Below are 22,041 nucleotides of genomic sequence, written 5' to 3'. Positions count from 1 at the left end.
AATGACATGGAGAGTTATTCTCGTTAAATAAATACATCATTTTTTATCCTAAATCAAAAAAATTCAACTCCAAATGAAGGCTTTGCTATAAAAGAGCAGTGAAAATTGCTGTCTTATTGAAGATATTTATCATAATTATCTGTAATAATTTTTATCATTGTGTTAATAGAAAAGAATTCGAGAGATACTTTTTTCTGCAATTTAAAGCTTGGTCAAGTATGACCTTGTAGATTGCTTCCTATCGGACCTTTTTTTTTTACTAAATCAATAAATATATATTTACACAAATGATAAATCTGTTGATTCCTAAAAAATGTATATTTGATTCGATAATCGTTAAATTTTCATCACAATAATGTTTCGAATATTTCAAAAATAAATTATACATCAAAGCACAAAAAAAATATAAATTCCAATAAAATTAACCTACGTATTTCAGAAGCTGAAAAATGTAATTATTTAATTGAATAATTTAAAATGAAATTTTCAGCAATAGAAAATAATGAAACTTCCATTTGTTATATTATTATATATTGTTTTCAGTTCCAACATATTTAACTGTTATTTTTTTACTAGCACTGGTTATCATGAAATTATTTCAATAAAGTAAATCATATTCTACAGCCAAATAATGCTACAAATTGATCTAATAATAGTATAATAAAAAGCACATAGATGATGATCATGTGTGGTTGTTAATCATTATTTTGATGAATAGAGAAGCACTGTTTTCGTTAGCTACAGATATTAATTTAGAATGAATTAAAATTCCTTGAATCGAATAACTAAAAACAATCCAATCTTAATTAAGTATTATTCTAAAATGATCCATAATTACCAATTAATAATACAATTTTATCGTTTTGGTTAAAAAGGTAATTTTATAATGGAGCTTATTCGTTAAATACGTTAATTTTTGATTAAATAAAAATAAACAGTATTTATAATAAAGATATATCTCTGAGTTAAGTATCAAATGAGGAATTATTGAGAAGTTTTTAATTATCACTTTGCAATCAACGAATTTATATTATCAATCAATACATATATCAAGAATGAATCAATTATACTTATATTGGATAAAAAATTTCAACAATTGAAATATTACTTTTTCAATATATCGTCTTGTTTATATGATATAATAACATTACATTGACCAGAATGATCAATTTTATGTGTTTAAACAAGAAAAAGTATGATGTAGAGTTGTTAATACAACATAAAAACTAGAATCCTACGATTAAGATAATTTCTATTCATATGGATAGACATAAAACCACTTTCAATCGTGTGTTAAATATTGATTACATACTTTTTTATGTGATACGATTAAAATACTATATGAGAATACGCGATAACTAGGAAAAGGAGGGAACAACCAATAGCTCACGATTCATTGATCATCCACTCGACAGCACCAATGTTAAAACTATCACTATATTTCCATGACAAACACGTCGCCATGCATCTAATTGAAAATCGGTGTGTTTGAACAGATGGAAACAGAATGAGAAGGAAGATGAATTGAGCTTGCATGGTAGTAGAAATGCTGGTATTCTGCTTACCTCCCAGACGTAATTCAGCGATTCCCTGTGCCATCTCATGTTCGTTTCGTACAAAACATTGATACATGCCACGATCTTCCCGAGCTACAGCGCTAATAGAGATACGATCCCTTGAGATTAGGCTTATGTGATCACCAGTGCGCAATGGTTGACCATCTTTTAGCCAGTAAAGTGCTGCTTGTGGAAAACCATTTGCACTGCAAGTCTAAAACATCAACAATACTATTGATATATAATATGAAATATATAATACTTATCAGTGACAATAAAAAATATAAGACTTCTACCAGTGATGCAGGTTTTCCAAGATCAACCGTCTGTACAGCAGGTTGAACATGAACACTTAGTGGTGCTGAGACACTTAATCGAATTTCTAAATTTGCACTACCTTCCACGTTACTTGCAGTGCAAATATACGAGCCTGCATCACTTTCTTGAACACCTTGTATTATCAAGCAACCATCATGAACTATCCAATGGTTGGTGAGCTCTTCTATAGGCTCCTCACGTTGATCTTTGCGGAAGTACCACCTGAAATAGAATTTTTTTTGTAGAAAAAAATTATAAAAATGTTAAAAGAGATAAAAATTGAATTCTCGATACTCTAGTTTATAGAATTTCAATATGATTGCATTCAATAGTTGCTTCATTATTATTATTCAATTTTATGGTACTAAATTTAATGTCATTATTCAAAACATTAAATCGTAAGAAAAAGTTGAGAAACAAAAAATAATAAGAAACTTGTAATAATTTAAAGAAGAAGAATTATAATATAATTCGATAATCGAATTCAATCTGATCAGATGTAGTTGTGTATACATTACTATGAATTTTATTTTTACACTGAAAAATCAATATGTATTTCGATTGGAAGCTATTCCGAACATGTTCAAAACTTGGATTGAAAAAACCATTGTATAACCAAGTTCACATTTTATTTCAAACATCAAAGTTAAAAATTGACAAAATGAGATGCCGTTCAAAGTTTAAGTATCAAAGATTACCATCTTCTGAGAGATTTTGTAATGTGAAAATATGAATTATTCAACGTAGGAACGTAAATCGAGTACCAGTGAAAACCAATGATATTCAAAATAAAAAATCACAATTATTGATTGAAAGAGTTGTAAAAAGTCTATCAAGTCTAGTTAAAATGTCCTTTCAGCAAGACTAAAAAAAATCATCAAAAACATTTCATTTCTGTTTGAAAAATTTATTTATACAATCACTTGATTTTATTTGTTGAACAGTATTTCCATATGTTTTACTTTTATTTACCATCAATTTTCATCAGCTGAAGATTTACCACAATAAGAAGATGCTTTAATGAAAAAAATTTATTCCTAAGTAGAGGTGAATTTAGTGTGTAAGTAAACGTGGTTAGTAAAATTGAATAGCATAGAAAGTTAATCAATATTCAAAGTTTAAAATGAATCCAGAGAATTAAGGAAGCAATATTAAAGAAATGATATAAAAAATATACAGAGTATAAAAAGCTAATGATATTGGATTTCAGCATGTGCATGTTGCTCTAATAACCATGAATCTCTCTGTCATCTCTTAGTACATAACTTTACGTGAAAGATCCACATAACTTGGAGGGTTCTACAGTCTCTCACCACAAACCTGCGCCAGAATTCTGTAATTTTGGTAGCACAGTAGGGGTCCATTTTGTGTAACATCAAGAGTAACATGAAAGCTCGTACTAGAGCACTTTCTATCAGCAACTTTCATATAATTCGAGACCACGTCACGTACACAGGCTATTCCGATCTTTCAATCGACGCATGAAATCACGGCTGATTTTCAAGTCAGCGTTCTGTGAATAACGACCTGAACCAACTAACGAGATATAGCTCGATTTACAGAGAGAGAGTTGAAGAAAGTGAATAAGGAAGAGAGCCAAGTTTCCAAAGGCGATTGACCTCACTACATCATTCAACTGAATTTTTGGCCGCAAGCAATCATCCTTTATTCCATTTTTGCTTTTGGCGTTTCATCGTCTTTTTCTCAATATTGCTTACTTCGCAGAAAAAAACTTGGGTATATCTATGGATAATCGAATTCATCCAAGGAAATTGATGGTGAAGGAAGAACGCTATTAGTGAAAGAGTACAAGAGAGCAAAAGTCCACAAAAGATGGAAAAGTGAGAAAGAGAATTAGAAGCCAAGGCTCTGATGTAGTGGTATTAGTGGTATAGAAGAAAACCCTCAGACTCCTCACTGAGTCAACTCAGTAGAAGCCAAGCCCATGGCAAGAGCTTCGAACTGGGAAACAGCAGAGAGGGTGGGGTAACACAAGCTTGGAATACCTAGTGACGTCGGTGTTCACGTAAACGTGGAATATTTGATGGGCTGTCAGAAGCAGTCTCTGTAATCAGTGGTTGGTTTGTTTACTGTACTTCTAAAGAGGGAAAGAGAAATAGAACGTTAGAGAGAAGGATATTCATGTGAATTCAGTCTACTCTGCTCATTCACTATTTTCATTTTCTTTTTTTCCATTTCTTCTCTTCCACTACTGTCTTTATCATTTACATACCCCACCAGTCCACTTGATAATCTCCAACGCGTACGACTTCTTTGAAATTAAAAATGTTCTGTTTGTTTTTTGCTAAATCAACCGATAATAAATTTTACATTTGTTTGCAAAAAAATCCGAAATTAAATCGCAATACCAAATGTTGACTCGATAACCAACTAACTCTATTTACCTTTGGAATTCTACACCACTTTATAAGATAATCATTTCTACCTATACATGTTTCCTATTTGCGTTTCACCACTGGAAGCGTTTCCAGTATTTATTTCTCTATATCCACTGTATTATCTTTTGATTTCAAAGCTCTTATGTTAATTGAATTATTAATACATGCATAACTATAAAAGGGGATGAATTTCCAATGGCATTAACCTTGACATACCTCTCTAAAGGTTAATGTCCACGATAAATTTGCATACTTGTGCTCATCACCAGACTCATTGCATAAAATGACCATACTACAACCAACTTTCCTTGCTAATATTTTTTATATTTTAAATATATTTGCATTATTTCTAATCAGTTTCGAGTTATGTTGACTAATTAAGTAAAATACGCTTTCGTAACTCACAGTGAGTTAACTAATTTATGTTTTTACACAAAGTTAATTGAAAATAAACAATTAATACCAAGAGATCTTTGTGATATCAAATTAATTATATTCTCTTTGAAATGTAAATGCATGAGATAGTAAAACAGAATTTCATTCTGAAATATACCACTATGTTTTTAAATATTTTTTTAAAAAATATGTTGTGGAATCGGTATTTTCATTGTTAACAAACAATTGTGGTTAAGAATGAACGCGTTGACATAGCATTTATAAATACCATCATATATATAGTCGTTTTAATTAACAGATATAGTCGTTGATCATATTATATTCCTATCACTTTATTCATAATTGTGTACAAAAAAATACCAAAAAATTGTTACTATAATTTGAGATTTTGATTTAAAGAATAATGTAATTTAAAGAATAGTAATAATGATTAATAAATCATTGAAAGTATTGCTATGAGTTATTTATTACAACAATTATATTTTTCCAATAGTTATTGGTTTGTTATATATTAGCTGATATAATGGTCATTAAAACTTGATATATGTTATTATATCTTTGTTTTTCTTGAATTATTTATCTTTCTATTTTTACTGAAATAAATATTTAGTAAATATGAGTTCATTCTCAACATTAATTTTAATCTAATACAAAGATAAAAATTTATGACTATGAAACAGATAATTATTCAATTATATAAATTCGAGTCTGGTTTTTAATTAACTTCAATAATATCAGGAAGTAAAAATTCAATTAAATACTTGACCAGAGGGATTAGAATTATGGGTACCTTTTAAATTTATTGTAGACTTGAAATATTCTTCTCATAGTAAAACAAGTTGAGAATAATTATTGTTTCATGTATTTAAAAAAAAATATAAAACATGGATCGATGATATTTTGAAAAAAAAAATTACCAAAAAAATTTTGTTCCCCATAGTCTCACGAGGGGAACGTCGGGAAATCTTTGGGAAATGAAATTTTCATGATCCCAGATATGATTATATGCATATAATAGTATGTTCTAAAGAAGATGATAGTCTGTAAGTGAATAAATCACATGTACATGGGACGAAGCTCTATCTTATTTACAACTATAGTCATTAGTTATTTCCTCGATGTATGTATATATGTATGTGTCAGAAATATCCCTTTTTTCGGTTAAAATGAAATGAGGGCTTCTAGTAACACATTGTGTAATCTATTACAACTCTTGTCTTTATGTTACGTCACGAGAAAACTGATTCTGTTGACAATAAGGCCAGTGATAAGGAATCGAATAATTACCTACAATATTGATTAGGATGTTGACACAGAATATTATTTTCCCTCTGACATATGAATCTAGGACGAATGAGAGAGATCCTTAAATCACATTTTGAAATTTGTGGATAGAAAATTTTGCATGCACTCATTTGCAAATGAAGTAGTTAACAATAACCAATATTTTTACAAAAATACTAATTGTGTATTACACTTAGTGTTGCGAAATTGTGGACAAAATGGAAGGTAAAATGAGGTAAAATACCCAGTCTGACCATGTCTGTATCTACTAGCTTATTTGGATAAGTTATCATGGAGGTTGAAAAAATAGTAGTGAGAAAATGAAATTAGAGAAACCAAATCTAGCTCTGAGCATCTGAGTTAAGAGGTTTAAGTAAAACTTGGTGGAAAAACAGGAAAATCAAATTTGCCAGAAAAAAAATGAAATCTCGAGATGCAAGCGGAAGCTTGTAGAGGAACTATGATTAGTTCTCGGAAGTACATCCGGAAACTTCAACTCAATTAGTGATCATTATCATACCTTGGTCCACAACTTGGATATAACCATTATGTCAGCTAGTTGACTTCAGAATGAAATTATAAGTATCATAAAGTAACTTAGGCTCTGCCAAGTCATCTATGATTAATTGATCTCTCACTAGAAATGCAAGTGTGAAAAATAAGATTTTCGTCACACCCGCATGGAAAGTTCACTTTTCCATTAGAGAATGATTAAACTTTCCACGCAGGTATGACGAAAAACCATATTCAGCCCTAAGGAGAACAATTAGACTAGCTTAATTTTACACGTGGTTGGAGCTAGACTACTTTCCCTCCCTAGGTGTGAAATGTACTATTTATTTTCATGACCTGTCCCAAAATTTATTGTTCATGGAATAGGTTAAAAAACTAATCAAATTCATCTCTTTTTTGGTATTTTTTAAAACTTTCTTTTATATAAGACTTTATGCCTTTCTTATTTTTATAAATAACTGATTGTATAAATAATTACTAATGACATAATTTTCATAAAATACATTAGAAATGGTACCTGTTAGATGGTGGTGGATTTGCGTAAGCTACACATGGTATGACTACTGTATCCTCCAAACGAGCGGATAATGTTTGAAGTTTCTCATTAAGTATCGGTGGTGTGAAACCTCTAATCTCTGAAATCAAAGCAATTTATTTATTTTACAAAAAGATATAAAATGATTCCTTGAATAAATATGCATTAAATTTATTCCATGATGTATATTTGAATTAGTAATATTTTAATATCATTGTAATATTTTAATATGTATTAGTTATTTCAATACAATATTTTATGAATATATACGAATAAGAAAAAATAATAATCTATATATTCTTAAAATGAGTTCATGTTAGTTCTTCTCGTGATAAACGAGAAATGTTTCTATGGCATGTCATAAATAGTTCAAGGAAGAAAGAAGCTCCTACTGTGATATTTCTTAAAAGAAAAAGAAAGAATGAGACCGAGTAGGGTATCCAATGTATCTTAAATGTAGTATCTGCAAAAAAAAAAAAGTCTAATGGAAAATTGTGGAATCAAACATTAAAAATGAACAATATGTCTTATAATATAGTTCAAGTATAAAAGCAGATCGTCTGAAATAATGAAACATCAGTTTTACTATAGTTTTATACTTTTTAGATAGACAGAGTATGATGACAATACATAATAATAAATTTCATATGAATCATAACTGGTTATACTACAAGCTTATAAAAAAAAAACTTTCAATAATAAACTTTATTCCCATAATATTCCATCAAGTAAACGAATAGTTATAGATATCAAACGTAAAAAGTTACATTTATTGATATCCATACACATAAATAACTTTTTTATAGCAGCATTGAAAATAGATATTAAGATGAGGAACGTTGGAGAAAATATCAAAAACAGCTCTTAAAAAATTTTTGCAAATTATTCTATTGAATATTGTTACATATTTACTCATAATAAATTAACCATTTTTATAATAGTTCAATCATAATGGTTGACATAAAATATATATATATCAATTTCAACATAAATATATTTATGAATAATTTTTCAGCTATTTTTTAGAGAAGAAACTTTTACATTGATGACTACTTTTAATTTATTCAAATTTTAGTATACTTCGAGTGTAAGTGTAAAAAAAGTTATTTCATTTGAAAAATGATAAATACATATGAAATAATTTTATTAAATAAATTATGAAAAATTGAGAATTCAATTTTCATTACAATATATTAATTTAGGAATTACTCTGCATATTATTTGTATTATATTTAATTAGAAATATGACAATAAATGCTAATATTAATTGAAAACTCGATTAAAAAATTCAATTACGTAAAATCAAATTGATGTAAATTATTTTATTACTTTTGTGAAATTGATGAAATTCAATGGAATGTTCTTTTCAAATTTGATGTTAAAAGAGTAGTTTTGAGATACTCCATATACGTTTTTAAAAATAAAACATAATTTATTCGTCTTATTTTTACAACATAAAATATTTTTTAGCTTATCATCTACTTTTCAACACTGCTTACTTTGCCACTGACACGAAATTATATTTTAGTTCAAAGCCAACGAGTCTTTGATAAAAAAATAAACATACACATGATATAAAAATTTCTATTTTTATTCCACTTTTTTTATCTTAACTGTCTATTTACTGAGTTTTTATCTTTTTTTAAAAATTTATTATGCTATAAATTAATGAGTCTTTTTATATTTGAAAGAGAAGTCAACTTTGAAATTTTAAATGTGAAATTAGCACGTGACAGTACATTAAACTATGTTGATTTCTTTCAGTGCATACATTTGACACACTGACCGATATCAAAATTGTTCTGACATCAAAACAATCAATACTATTTCTGATCAAAATTAAATATATTTGATACAAGTAATATATATATAAAGTACCATTACACTGATAAAATAGATGGTTTAATAGAAATAATTTGTCATTTCGAAAAAAATCAGAAATTCCTAACTTCTGTCCGACTATTCTTCGACTATTTCTACTAGGTACTAATCATTCTCTGCCTTCTTTATTTCATCAATCATTTCTCGTACATTCTAAACGAATTGTACTTTTTCGAATGCTTATAACATAATCTGGTTTTCCGAAAATTCCAATCACGTGCTGTGATTATCATTTAATAAAATTAAGATATTTATTTAAATAAATAAAAAGTTTATGGTCATGAAGTAATAGAAATATAATATTTTGATAAATGTATTGGAGTTATCTAATAAGTTTTATGATAGTCAATTCACATGTAATTCATTACTTAAAAACATTACTGATATAAGACTTTGTTATTTCTCTTTCATATGTTGTTAATACTCAATCTTATTATAAATTAAAACTAACTTCAATAAGTTGATTTATTTTTTAGTAATAGGTTTGCTTCAATTATTTTCCTATACTATTAAGAGAAATTATTTCTATTTTAGAATCGCATATGTGCATGAAACTTGTACTTTTAACAATTTTTTATGCTCAAATGATACAAAAACAGTAAGTTAAGCTTTAAGACTAAGTAAACATTTGAATGTACTTTTGAATTAGTAAAAAGTATTTTTGTAATATATAGATGAGCTGTATCCATAAATGTATGGAATATGTTATATTATTTGCTTTATGAAGAGAGTTTATTTAAACAAATGTGATTGAATGGTCTGGGTTTGAATCTCTAGTCCTAGAAATATACATTTTTTTTTAGAAGTAATCATTTCGTACAAATCGTCGAGTGTGATTAATTGTTGGGACTGTATTCCTAATTCTAAATAAATACAAAAAGTCGTTGTTTGTAGGTTTTTTCCTTAATTTCTACTAAAACCTTTCTTCATGCCAAATTTCGAGGTTTTAGCTTAATTGAAAGTACTCTATAGGTTGGGATAATCAGTCAGTGAAACGGACAGACAGATGAACAACAAAAGGATTTCGTTAATACACAGAAAATTCCAAATATTTTGACTACAATTAGTGATGATAGGAATTTCTGCAACTCTATTTCGAATATTAAGGAATAAATCTATGTTCATATTAAAGGTAAAAAGTTATCATTATTACGATAAGATAAAATTTGCTAAAATGTAAAGTAAACTATTTAAAATTATGAAGAAATCTTTGGTAACCTAATTTTTAAGATAATTTTATAATTTTGTGATAAGATAAAATGCACTATTAAATTTCATTTTGTTAAAACATGACTCTTTATCGGTATTAATAATTTACAAAGAAAATTGCTTTTCACAATATTTTCTATTATAATAACTTCTAACGATTATTTGATTCATTATTTAGTCATTAACCAAATTAAGAATGTATCAGATCTCAGCTAACTTTATAAGAAACTTTAAATCAGTATATATGTATAAGTACTTTCAAGTAAATGTTTCATCAAATAATAATAAATCTTATTTAACTTCCATCGTTGCTTTTTTCTCATAATTTTTTTTATACACACAATTTTAATTAAATATATCTATAATTAAAAAGCAACAAATATTTGCTAGACGTGCACTATACTTGTCAAGATATTTTTCAAGTTTCAAATGTTATAAAAATATAAAAAATAAAAATGGTACTTCGATAATTGGATGGTTTTTACATGATAGAAAAGTTGGCACGTATAAGTGAAGGGTGCATTCTTACAGAGATGATTATTGATAAAGTTTTTTTCATAAATTTATACAAGAGGATCATATTAAAAAGCAAAATTTCTTGGGGCAATATTTGAAGCAAACATTTTCTACACTGTGGCAAGATTTCTCGTACTTATTAGACTTTACCGAAAGATTTGATGGTGTGTACTGGGTGCATAAGCTGCGTGAGAAACATTCAAGTGGACGGATAGAGGAGCAAAAACAAGATGAATCAATGGAGAATAGAGGAGAAATATCCTCTTGAGCGTCAGCTAACTAACGATGCTACCCTGCATGCAATACTTGGAGTTCGCGTGCCGCTTCAGACGAGTCTGCAACGTGACTGGCAAAGAGATGCTAGAGTAGAGAACTGTCGCAATATGCACTAGTGTATGATACACACAGATATACAGGTACTACATAACCGTACCCTTTTTTATACTCCGATGAGCTTGTCATTATTCGTCAAGTGCGGCTGAGGCACAACTCATCTTATTATTCATTTTTCTTCATCTTTTTTATCGTTTGAAGTGCTGTCATCTTTAAAAAAAAAATAACGATGCGAGTAATGCAATATTTTGACTTTGATTCACGTCATTAATTTATAATATTACCGAAGAATATATACATACATATTTAATGAGGCCATATTGTAAAAAAATTTTTTTCAAATAGTGATACATTCATCAAAGATGTTCATGACTTGTCAAGTATATTTTTCACAAAAAACACTCGGAGAAAATTGATCAATGTAACTACTAAAATAAAAATAAATTTATCTAAGTTTTTTTTTAATATTATTAAATAAAAACGATCAATTTGATGTAAATTCATTCCCACTATAATAATATTAATTTTAAATTTAATTTCAGCTATTCCAGTAAAATTAGAGATGTTTTAAATAAAAAATCACTAAAAAAAATTTAGTTGAGATTATCGAATGAATTGAAAGATAGATATTTGATATTTTTCAGTAATTAACAATAATCTAAAATTTTGAAGTATATTGTGACATCATTATTTTTATTATCAAAAGCGAAATCAAACTGAGTAGATACTTATAATTATATTCAATTACCCATGAAGCATTGACTAGATTTCACTTAGCATATCTGATTACATTTACGTAAATTTTCCGGTTAATCAATCAAGAAATCATGTTTCCATATAAAATTAACATAATAATGACGGTAACTTTGACAAGTTTTTTCAGAATTTTTCAATGAAAAGATTACGTTACATAAATTTCTATTGTATACATATATGGAGAAATAATCATTTGAATGGTTTTCAAATTTTCTTTCATTTCTTTACTGTAATATTTAGTCTTCATATTTTTATGACTGCAAAAATATTGAGAATACCAGAATTTTATATCCTAGTTTAAAGCTTGAGTCACGAACCAGACACAACCATTTAATTTAGTTGAGCTTCAAACAGATTTCTTGACCTACCGCTATCTGGGAAAAATACGACAGCTCAGTTCTGATTTAAATCGACCTCTCCTTAAATTATGAAGAAAAAGCTCTTATTTTTTTATGAAACAATCAATAAAGAGTTTATTCATAAAAATCAAACCAATTTCAAATATAAAAATCATAATAGTGAATACATAAATTATATCAACTTCATTAAAATAACTTAATTGTCATTAAGTTATATTAATCCAAAACTATTAAGTATAATGTCTGAAAATAATGTAAAAACATATTAAACTTGACTTCTGTTTAACTAATTTTAAATACAACAAAAATTAATGAACATATTTTTAAACGATATCACTCCATTTAATTGTGTCTATTACTTTTTTATAACACTGCAAATCCAAGTGATTTGATTAACGTCATCCATTTGATTAACAACTTTTAATCACTTGTTACACACTTAGAAACGTATGAAAAGTGACTACAATGTTAATCAAATAGGTGACGTCATATTTAACACGTCTAGATGTGTAACAATAATGCACTTGAACGTGCAGTAAAAATATTTATCATAATTAATATGAAACAAGCACCTAAATGTTAATATTTTTTGTCTCATGATTTGCTAATTTGATTTAAATCTAATCTATTTCAGTTATATGCTTCTCCGATAAGTATTCACAACTTTTTTTAATGAATTATATCTTAATGTATTTCAGTACGAGTGATGTTGAACTAAATTTATAATTAAGACGTTTAATAGCTCCAGTTATATTTTATCATTCCTAATTCTAACACCTCGCTTTTTTGAATAAGGAATAAGTTCAATGTATTCCTGGTTCAAATAAAAGAGTCTGAACAATTAGAAATAGTTTCTTACATAGATTAGGGCTTCAACAATTAGTAATATTATTAATTGAAATTAAATAAATTGTCAATTATCATTATATGATCTAGTGATATCGTTTGAAATTATATCTAGTTAAATATGTTTATTAATTGATTGGCATAAACAGATAAATTTGTGTTATTATAATAATATATAATTGTTCATTTATAATGCGACTGAAATGAGATTTTTATTTATTAGTAACCACATGAAATATTTCTGGATAAAATAACATAACTCTTGTCATGTATAAAATAATCTCTCTCTGATTTTCTATCATGAGAAAATTTTAATTAAAAGAATATATTGACTCAATGACTCTTAACTGCTACTTCTAATAGTTTAGTGAACATGTCAATGAACTTTCGAATGTCGTAATTTCAAACTATTTTAATTGAGTCTCTAAATGTGTAAGAAACTGATTAAAAAATGGATAAATCAATTTCAATACAAATAATATTATAATATTAATAATATTTATAAAGGTCATTGTTAAAATGATGGATAAATTTTCAATGAATATTGCTCTAAGCTATATTCATTCAAATGTTTATGTTCAATATTATTTTAATTAGTCATTCTTTTATTTATATAACATTCTGTAATAATAAATAATAAATATGTCACATATTTCTTATTCAATTTATTTTACACGATGTTGTACAATTTCTCTTCATATTGGCATCAAAATCAATAGTCGTTTATATTAGTAGTTAAGTTTAAGACTTATAATATCTGCAGATTCATAAAATAATATTATAATTTCTCTCATTTCGTAATAAATTATAAACATTTTTTATTACTTCATAAAAATTTTTTATTTAAAAGTTCCAACTATAAAGTTAGTTATTTCAAAAATATCATATTTCATCGACAAAGAAGGCACAACATTTATTCAAATCAAATTAAACATGTCTGTTGTTAACTTTAACTCTCAAATGAATTAATATTTTTGTCTATGTTTATAACGTTCGGTTTTAATTAAAACATTTTTGAAATATCAAATGGAAATTATTTTTTTTTAATATGAATATATATAACGAGAGACTTGAGAATTATGCTAATACTTATAAACTGTTAACACTTGGATTATATCTCTTGACCTACCTATTTCATAAAATCTTTAAATTTTACTCAAATAAGCATGATACTCTTTCCATCCTCTTTAATGTCTGCAGCTCAATTTATTAATTTCTTAAACCTCTTTCAACCTTTATCAAATTTTCCAGGCGAACATTACTACAAAGGACTATAAAGATTTTATCAACCATAGCCTACTGTCAGATCATAAGGATGAAAATTTATTCTAACATCTAATTTTTTTACTGCTGATAACGTGTTTATTATCATTTCTAGTGTTTAATTCAATCCATATTAAATTAAAAAAAATAATAATAATTTTAACTTTGATTTTAGATTTAAATTTGCTAAGCTGCACATAAGTAATTAGGATTCGATATTGCAAGTCATTATTAAAAACATACACAATTATATGTATACAGTTTTTTGAAAACAGATCTATTAAAATTTTAAAAATCATCACTAAACTATTTAACATAATGCAATTCTAATCATTTTTTATCATCATACATCTCGTTGTTTGTAGATAAACTTTAAAAATACATATTCACTATTTTGCATATTTTTTTCAGCAATGATGAAATGCAATATAAGAAGTTTCAAATATTTTTGCAAAAAAATATTTAATAAAATTCAACACAAATTGCCAAATAATATTTTGCAAGATTATACGTCATAAGTATCCAATCAATTAATGCCTGATGATCTCAAAAAATTAATTTTTTTAAATTTGTTATTTAACTTCTAAAAGCTAACTATTTTAGTTAAAAATGTAACTTTTAACTGTACCAAATTTTAATCATTTTAGTGAAATAGTATTTGAGAAAAACGACTGTTCTGTATTATTATGTTAGAATATAGAACACTAATACACCACTTTAGCCACTCTGCTTTTATTTAATAAATATAACAAATCTTATTTTGCCCCCTTAATGGTCGAAGTTTCAGCATGCCGAGGCCGAGAGAAACCCAGTTAATAGTTTTTGTGAATTTATTTAAATAAAATATAACAAATTTATCAATTCCTAATAATAAATTATTTAATAATTTTTTTACATAATCGAGTGTTCCTCTCTAAGAGAGATTCAAATATAAAACAATATTGCATAACTTTGAATATTATTGAATAATAACGTCAATAAAGACATGAGTATGTTCTTATACACAATATTTTATTTTTAAAATAATATTCAAGTGCCTTTAAGAATATTTAATTATTGTTACCAATATTGTTACAAATTGTTAACAATAATTAATTAATATTTGGTCGTCATTCACGATCATATGTACATATAAATTATTCTTATAATTTTTCTTCTTACCTAATATAAAAATAAAATTATGCGGCATTTTTAATTTTATAAATAAAAGGGTATTTTCAGTAATTACCACTCGTTATATTTAAATTATCACTTTATCATCGAAAATGGTCAATTATAAAACCATTTATTTAATCAATGAACTTTGATCATGATTAAAGATTTTTTTTAATATTAATCTTTTGTTTTAAAATTAATTTCTCTCTATATTCATACAATATAAATTGCGTTATTAATTGTGGTATCACTAAAATAATTTCCTATTAGGAAGGTGGAAAAAATGTAGCATGTATTTAAATTCTATAGAAATATCGATGAAATATATTATAATATCTCATTGTAGCACAATTATTATATAATTCATTTCGAATTGAGCAATGATTTATTGTGTTGAAGAATATTGAAGTATATTCTTTATTTTTACTTTTGGCTTGATTTTTTTATTCAATAAAAGAAACCTTTCTAATATATCGATTTATCAATACAAAGAATTAATAAAATACATAACAAATTTATTTACCTGCTAACTGTATGCGTCCCACGTTGGAACTCACCAAAGTTTCTTGCATCAGTCGGTGATGCGTTCTACATCTATATGTCATTTGAGCATCATTTCGAGTTATGTTGATAATCATTAAATCACCATTTGGTAGCATGTGATATTTTCCATCTGCAAATATTGATAATTATGATTATTTTTAGAATCATATCAATTCGAAATTAAATGACGAGAGAAACTCAGGATGAATTGGTTCAAAAAATCTTTAAAAAATATATTAATTATGATTTGTTAAAGTTAGTGACTGTTTTATATCAAAGAGTTGGCGTTAAATAATTATAATAAATAGCTATTTTTAATAAGATTTGTCATAACTTAAAGAAAATCGTTAAAGAAGTATTGAAAAAATAATAATAATTAATTTCAACAAGGTATGAGGAATTTTCGTAACATAAACATTGAAGCAATAATCTTCCATGTATTATCAATGATTTTAATCAAGTAAAATGATGAAAGATTTTTCCTTAATTGTAATTTGAACATTAGTCTCTGAAAAAATGTCAATGTACCCTGATCTTCCTCATAATACTCAAATATTAATGACAATCCATAGTACAAATATTTGGTCATTATAAGTAGGGGAAACCAGAGAGCAATATGGGATGGTACCCAGGGTAAAATGAGATATTTCAAAAAGTAAAGGAGCCTTCATACAAATAATTATTTATTAATAACAAAAAATGAACAACAGTTTGTTGAGGGTTTTAAAAAAACATTTACTCAGAATATTAAAATAAAAATATATTGTATTAATATCCCTATATTGTTCCGGTTTTTTTACTTCAATAATCCCAATCATAAGTAATTCAAAAATCAATTATTTAAAATTATTCATAATTCAATTTGATAATTTATCGTTATTTTAACATTATAATGACCCTTTTACATATGTCAAACATGTGAAATTGCTGCTATCATTTTTATATTATAATAATATTGAAAAAAATGATGTAATTAAAAAATTACTCTCAAACATCTAATGAATTATTATGAATCATAAGAAAAATTAAATAGATTTTATTAAGACAAAGTATGTTTTCACGTTTTAATCATCAAGTAGAATAAATTTAGGTTGAATAAAGAAATATTTAAGACATGAATTTATATAAATAAAAATGAAAAATAAGATGCATTTAATCTAAATAAAATTTACTATGTACACAATATTTGTGGTGCTAATATTTCATTGTTCCAAATTTCAGTATTTTATCTCGACAATAGCAGCATTTCTTGTCCCCTTAGCAAACATTATTCCTCACATATACAACCTTTAGTATATATCATATATTTACCACTCATAGTTGATGGATAAATATTAAAAGACGGCTCCTGCAACCAAGATGTTACAGTAACATGATCCCGGACGAAGCTCGGCACGTTGCACCGCATAAGTACATTGTTGCCCAGGAAACCACCTAAACTCTGAACTTCTGGGTCGTAACGTTGGTTTACCACTAAAAGCATACGTAATTTTATATATGTATACATATTTTATATAAACACACAAATACATATATATTACATAGAGTGAAACAAATTATAAAGTTAAAAGTTGAGTAAGTCGACCGATAAAATCTTGGTGAAGCTATTGTTGTGACTTGAGTCAATAAGTACATGATAATGGTAAAAGTACGCTAAATGGTGAAAATGTATAAAAGTCTCAAAGCTTTTGAAGAGCTTTTGGTAAAAACGTAAAAATTGCAATGAACAAGGTGACAAAATAGGAAATACGAAGAAGGTCACAGTAGGGGTAGTAGTGTTCATTGAGTTGATGGTGGTAAGCTGTTGGTGATTGTGGTGCTGATGGTTGATATACTTTAGCAACATTGGAAGAAACGAAGGAAAAGGTGAAAACCGTCTGTGCACTACAACCAAAGCAAAGAATCGAGTGTGGAGAGAGTAGTATATAAAGGTTTGGAACCCGCTTCGAGAGCTAGCCAAGCGAAGCACTCAGACTCGAGAATAGGGTAAAAACTCTGCTTGCTTTTCGTATATCGTAGCCTCAACTTCACGAGCAAACCGCCCGGGCATAAACTCACCAGACGTTTTTCTCTGTACTGAGTAATATTTACTAACCATGAAATATGCAAGAAATCTTGCCGTCGTTTGAATTGCATCAGGATTTAAATCTACTGAGAAAATAAAGAACGAAGAAAACTCTAAATGAAAATGATATAATCTTTCCCAAGCGATATTATTCGTGGTTAGGTATAATAAATTTTAATCAATTTTTGATGACAACATTTTTATGATCGTCATTGAAATGAATTACTCAAAAATGCGGCATAAAAAGTCGATAAAAATTTTCGGTCATATGATCTTTGGTGGAAGGCAGTTTTATCATAAAATATATATCCTCCATTCTATTCATCAGATGAAAAAGTTTCACGCGAATAAAGAAAGAACTAGCGTAAAATAAGAAAAATAAGCTGACGTTGCGGAACATAAGAGGCTGCTATGAATTGAAAAAGGTAAAAGTTCTGTTCAGTCAGTTATGATTTACGAAGGCGTTAGCTCGATAAGGAATTTCCACTTCATTTATTATTCGTATGAGGCACTGCTATGTTTCCAGATGCAACGGCCGAATTTGTATTGTTATTTTCTCCACTGCTACAAGTTCAATTTTTCGTGACTTACTATTTCTCCACAAGAGTAGACGAATGGTTTCAAATTCAACATAAAATTGTGGTGAAAGTAAACTTTTTCATATTTATTGATTATCAGTCATTACAGCGAAATGAATATCTGTTAAATTCATTATTTAATTTTGTTGGATAAACTTAGATTATTTTGAATTACTTGCAACAATGATTAAAATTATGTATTTGAAGGTAGCATTTGTAAAAGCACAGTATTAAAATGGTAATCTTCTCCAAGTAGACGAAAATAATCTGTTTACAAAGTAATTGTAGATAATCTAAATAGTGATTTGTGTATGATAAAAAGCAGAATCTATATGAAGATTACCAAGCAGAAGTGCAATAATAAAATAGAAAATATGATAATTTGAATCTAAAATTTTTTTATTGTTTGAACAAGTAATATGAAATACTACATTTTTATTAAACGAGAAAAAGTTTCCGCGAAAATCCGTTCGTAAATATATGATACATTTTAGAGCAATTTAAAGTTAATTGCATTTTTAATCAAATCGGTCAACTCATTTTCGAGTAATTTACGGAGATCGCATAACTTTGCTAACTTAATACTGATAAGAAGGTTATTAAAATGTTCTAGGACGATCAGTGGAATGATTTTTAAAATACAACTCTCAATTTCATTCAACTGTTCTATTAAAAGAATCAAAAACAGTATTCAATTGATATCCTTACTCATTTAATCATTTTATAAAATCAGTGTTTATTATCAGAAGAGAGCCAGACCTTATAGCATAAATTATATCAAATATCTCAAGAATGATCTGACAAAAGTTTAGAGGATTAAATTCATCATCAATTCTCTTTTTTGGTCTTGTTAAAAATGATTATAATAATTGTTCTCGTAATTTTCCTATTATTAATCATTCAATTCACTCACTCATTACTACTAAAGACAAAAAACTCATCCTGTTTTTGTTGAATCAATGTTATTTAATTCACTCTAGTGTTAAGGAGGTCAATGCGATAATTTGTGTTAATTAGTATTATTTACTTTACTGTTTCACCATCGACTTTTAATTACTTTTATTGATAGATTTTTAGAAAAAAAAGTAGAAAAAAATATGAATATTTGTTGAATTATGTTTAAGAGTAAATTATGTCAGCATCTCAATTTAAAAACGATAATTTTTTATTATTTTTTAAAACATAATCAAAAGATTTCATCTCACGGTACATTAATATTGATCAAAGGTAAGCGTAATAAACCAAAAAAAAGAGCAGAGGGTGTAATCACTTGATATTAACGTATACTTCTACTTTCTCTTCATTATAAAAAATCTTGGAAAAACATTTTCAACTTTAATTTTATTCGAATATTATTAACTCGGAACCATTTTTCATCTATATGAGGTAATTGTACATTGCTTGATATAAATAATAATAAATAATTAAAACATGAACAAAACTTATGCTATTGAGATATCTCGGAATTAGCAACAAAAAACAATTTGAAAATATTTCCCAAACTATGTTGTGGAATATTGTTATATAAGGAAAGAGAGGGTAAAATAAAACACTCGAGAAAATTTACTAATTCATTAAAAAAAGTTCGAAAACGCTTATTGCACTTTTTGTAAATCAATTTTTAAATTTATTGATGCATTAAAAAATATTAACATTTGTTGATATAATGCTTAATTTATTGATTTATGTTTTTTCTTGGTGTTCCACTTCACCCCACCTTCCCCTACTTCATAAATTAAGCCATCATTATATTGCTAGCTTTGATTAAAATTGGTAAAGAGGAATGATCAATTGAAAACCTCTTGAGATTCTAGAATGTGATATTTTTACCGCAACTTTTAATATAAAGTTCAAGATAGTCTCAAAATTCTGCATTCTCTATAAATAAATTCGTGAATATTCGCTGATGCATCGTAACTTTTTAATCAATTTCACTAATTCATTTTTAGAGAGAATACTGGCGAATCAAACTTTATTAAAAGAAGCTATAAAAGTCAATCGTTTGATAATTAATTGTCGCTTTATTAATTCAATCAACAATACAAATATTTTTGTTCAACAGTACATTTTTGGTTGTCGTAAATAATTATTTTACAAAGACGCCTCATAAGTATCAAATTTACCTACAAGAGCTCAAAATTTACTGGTGGATAGAAATATTTTCACTTCTAAACTTCAAAACGTGCTCTCGTCATTTTTTATCCTCACATTTAGTGAAAAAATTCTCTCTGTGTACTTCAAAGAAAATAACAAGTTAAAATTAACAAATTAATTCAGTCATTCATTGTATAAACCACTACTTTCTTAAAAGTGTATTTGAGTGTTCTTCAAGAGATTTTTCACCTTTTCCATTAACATCGTTAGCTTCGATAGTTGATTTAAATATTCGATCAAAAAAATATAAGGTAAGAACTGTGTGAGAAATTTAATGTGCTACTTCGTCAATATTCATGTCGAGCTTCTCAACAGTAAACTTTAAAATAATTCGTGCCAAGAGAACTGATTACTAAACGAACTGGAAAATACCAACGGAACATTCAACTAGATGTTTAAAGAATTTTAATGAGTTATATTTTTATTATTTTTCTAGATTCAGTTTACCTGCTCTGACAGTAACGTCTCTGCTGACAACTGCACCCACACTGTTGATGGCAGAACACTTATAAATGGCCCAATGAACATCTTGGCGAAATGCTTCAGCTTCAAATGCAGGAAAGTGTATAGTTCCATTACTAAAAACTACCCTTATTCCTGGTATACTTGCAACATTGCCACCATCCGCTGCCAGCCATTCAACGGTTGGTTCAGGGTTACCTCTAACAGTGCAATCAACACGACCACCACTTACATTCGTAAATTCTACTCTTGATTGCGGCTCTACTATGAAATTAGGACCTTGCATTTCATATGACGCGTTACCACCTGTAAAACAAATAATTATAGAAAATTAATATTTACAAGTAGTTATACTTTTCTAATATTAATGAGCTTTTCATTAACAACCACTCTGAGTCAATGATTGATTTAAATCCAATAATTGATCCAAAATTTGACTTTAGTTTATATGAATAAATTATTAGATCCTATGCAATATAATTAAATATCTTATTTGATGAATAGACTAGACTTTTTAGTCATTTAGCAGCTATAATTATGCAATGCATAATTATCTTATCTTATTTGATCTTTCTGAATAGAAATTTTCCTTAGGTATGCCTGAAGACCACTGCAATTCTAATGATAAATTCGCTGTCTGATTAGGGTCTAACAAAAATTTCTACTCGAATTAATTCAACCATTATGAAATAAAATTTGAATAAAAATACTTTTGTTCGACAAAACATAGTAATTCATTTAATATTAAAATCATTTAAGCTTTTTAATAAAGTAATTGAAATTCGTTAAGTTTTGAAAATGATGTAATGATAATTGAATTTAAATTCAAATTATTGGGTTGAAGTGGACTTTCAATATTTATTTAAATATTTGATTAGTATTCCAATTGGATGTTTGAAAAATAAATAATAAAAATTCTT

At 27.1% G+C, this 22,041-nt stretch overlaps 1 protein-coding gene across 3 annotated transcripts in view; it reads right to left on the bottom strand.

Moving 5' to 3' along the window:
- LOC118072781 (Down syndrome cell adhesion molecule-like protein Dscam2) overlaps window positions 1-22,041 on the bottom strand; it is a 109,680-nt gene that overhangs the window by 42,625 nt on the left and 45,014 nt on the right. For all 3 annotated transcript variants that reach the window (XM_035092889.1, XM_035092890.1, XM_035092891.1), the window contains exons 2-7: window positions 21,107-21,427; window positions 17,174-17,335; window positions 15,843-15,992; window positions 6,984-7,101; window positions 1,853-2,096; window positions 1,566-1,770 (exon numbers count right to left, since the gene is read on the bottom strand). In XM_035092889.1, coding sequence (XP_034948780.1) covers window positions 1,566-1,770; window positions 1,853-2,096; window positions 6,984-7,101; window positions 15,843-15,992; window positions 17,174-17,335; window positions 21,107-21,427 — 1,200 coding nt within the window. The remainder of the gene's footprint in view (window positions 1-1,565; window positions 1,771-1,852; window positions 2,097-6,983; window positions 7,102-15,842; window positions 15,993-17,173; window positions 17,336-21,106; window positions 21,428-22,041) is intronic.

The sequence above is a fragment of the Chelonus insularis genome, unplaced genomic scaffold (assembly GCF_013357705.1).
Source record: "Chelonus insularis isolate UGA/USDA-ARS -01 unplaced genomic scaffold, ASM1335770v1 contig_94_pilon, whole genome shotgun sequence".
NCBI lineage: Eukaryota > Metazoa > Arthropoda > Insecta > Hymenoptera > Braconidae > Chelonus > Chelonus insularis.
This window is presented reverse-complemented; position numbering and strand designations above follow the sequence as displayed.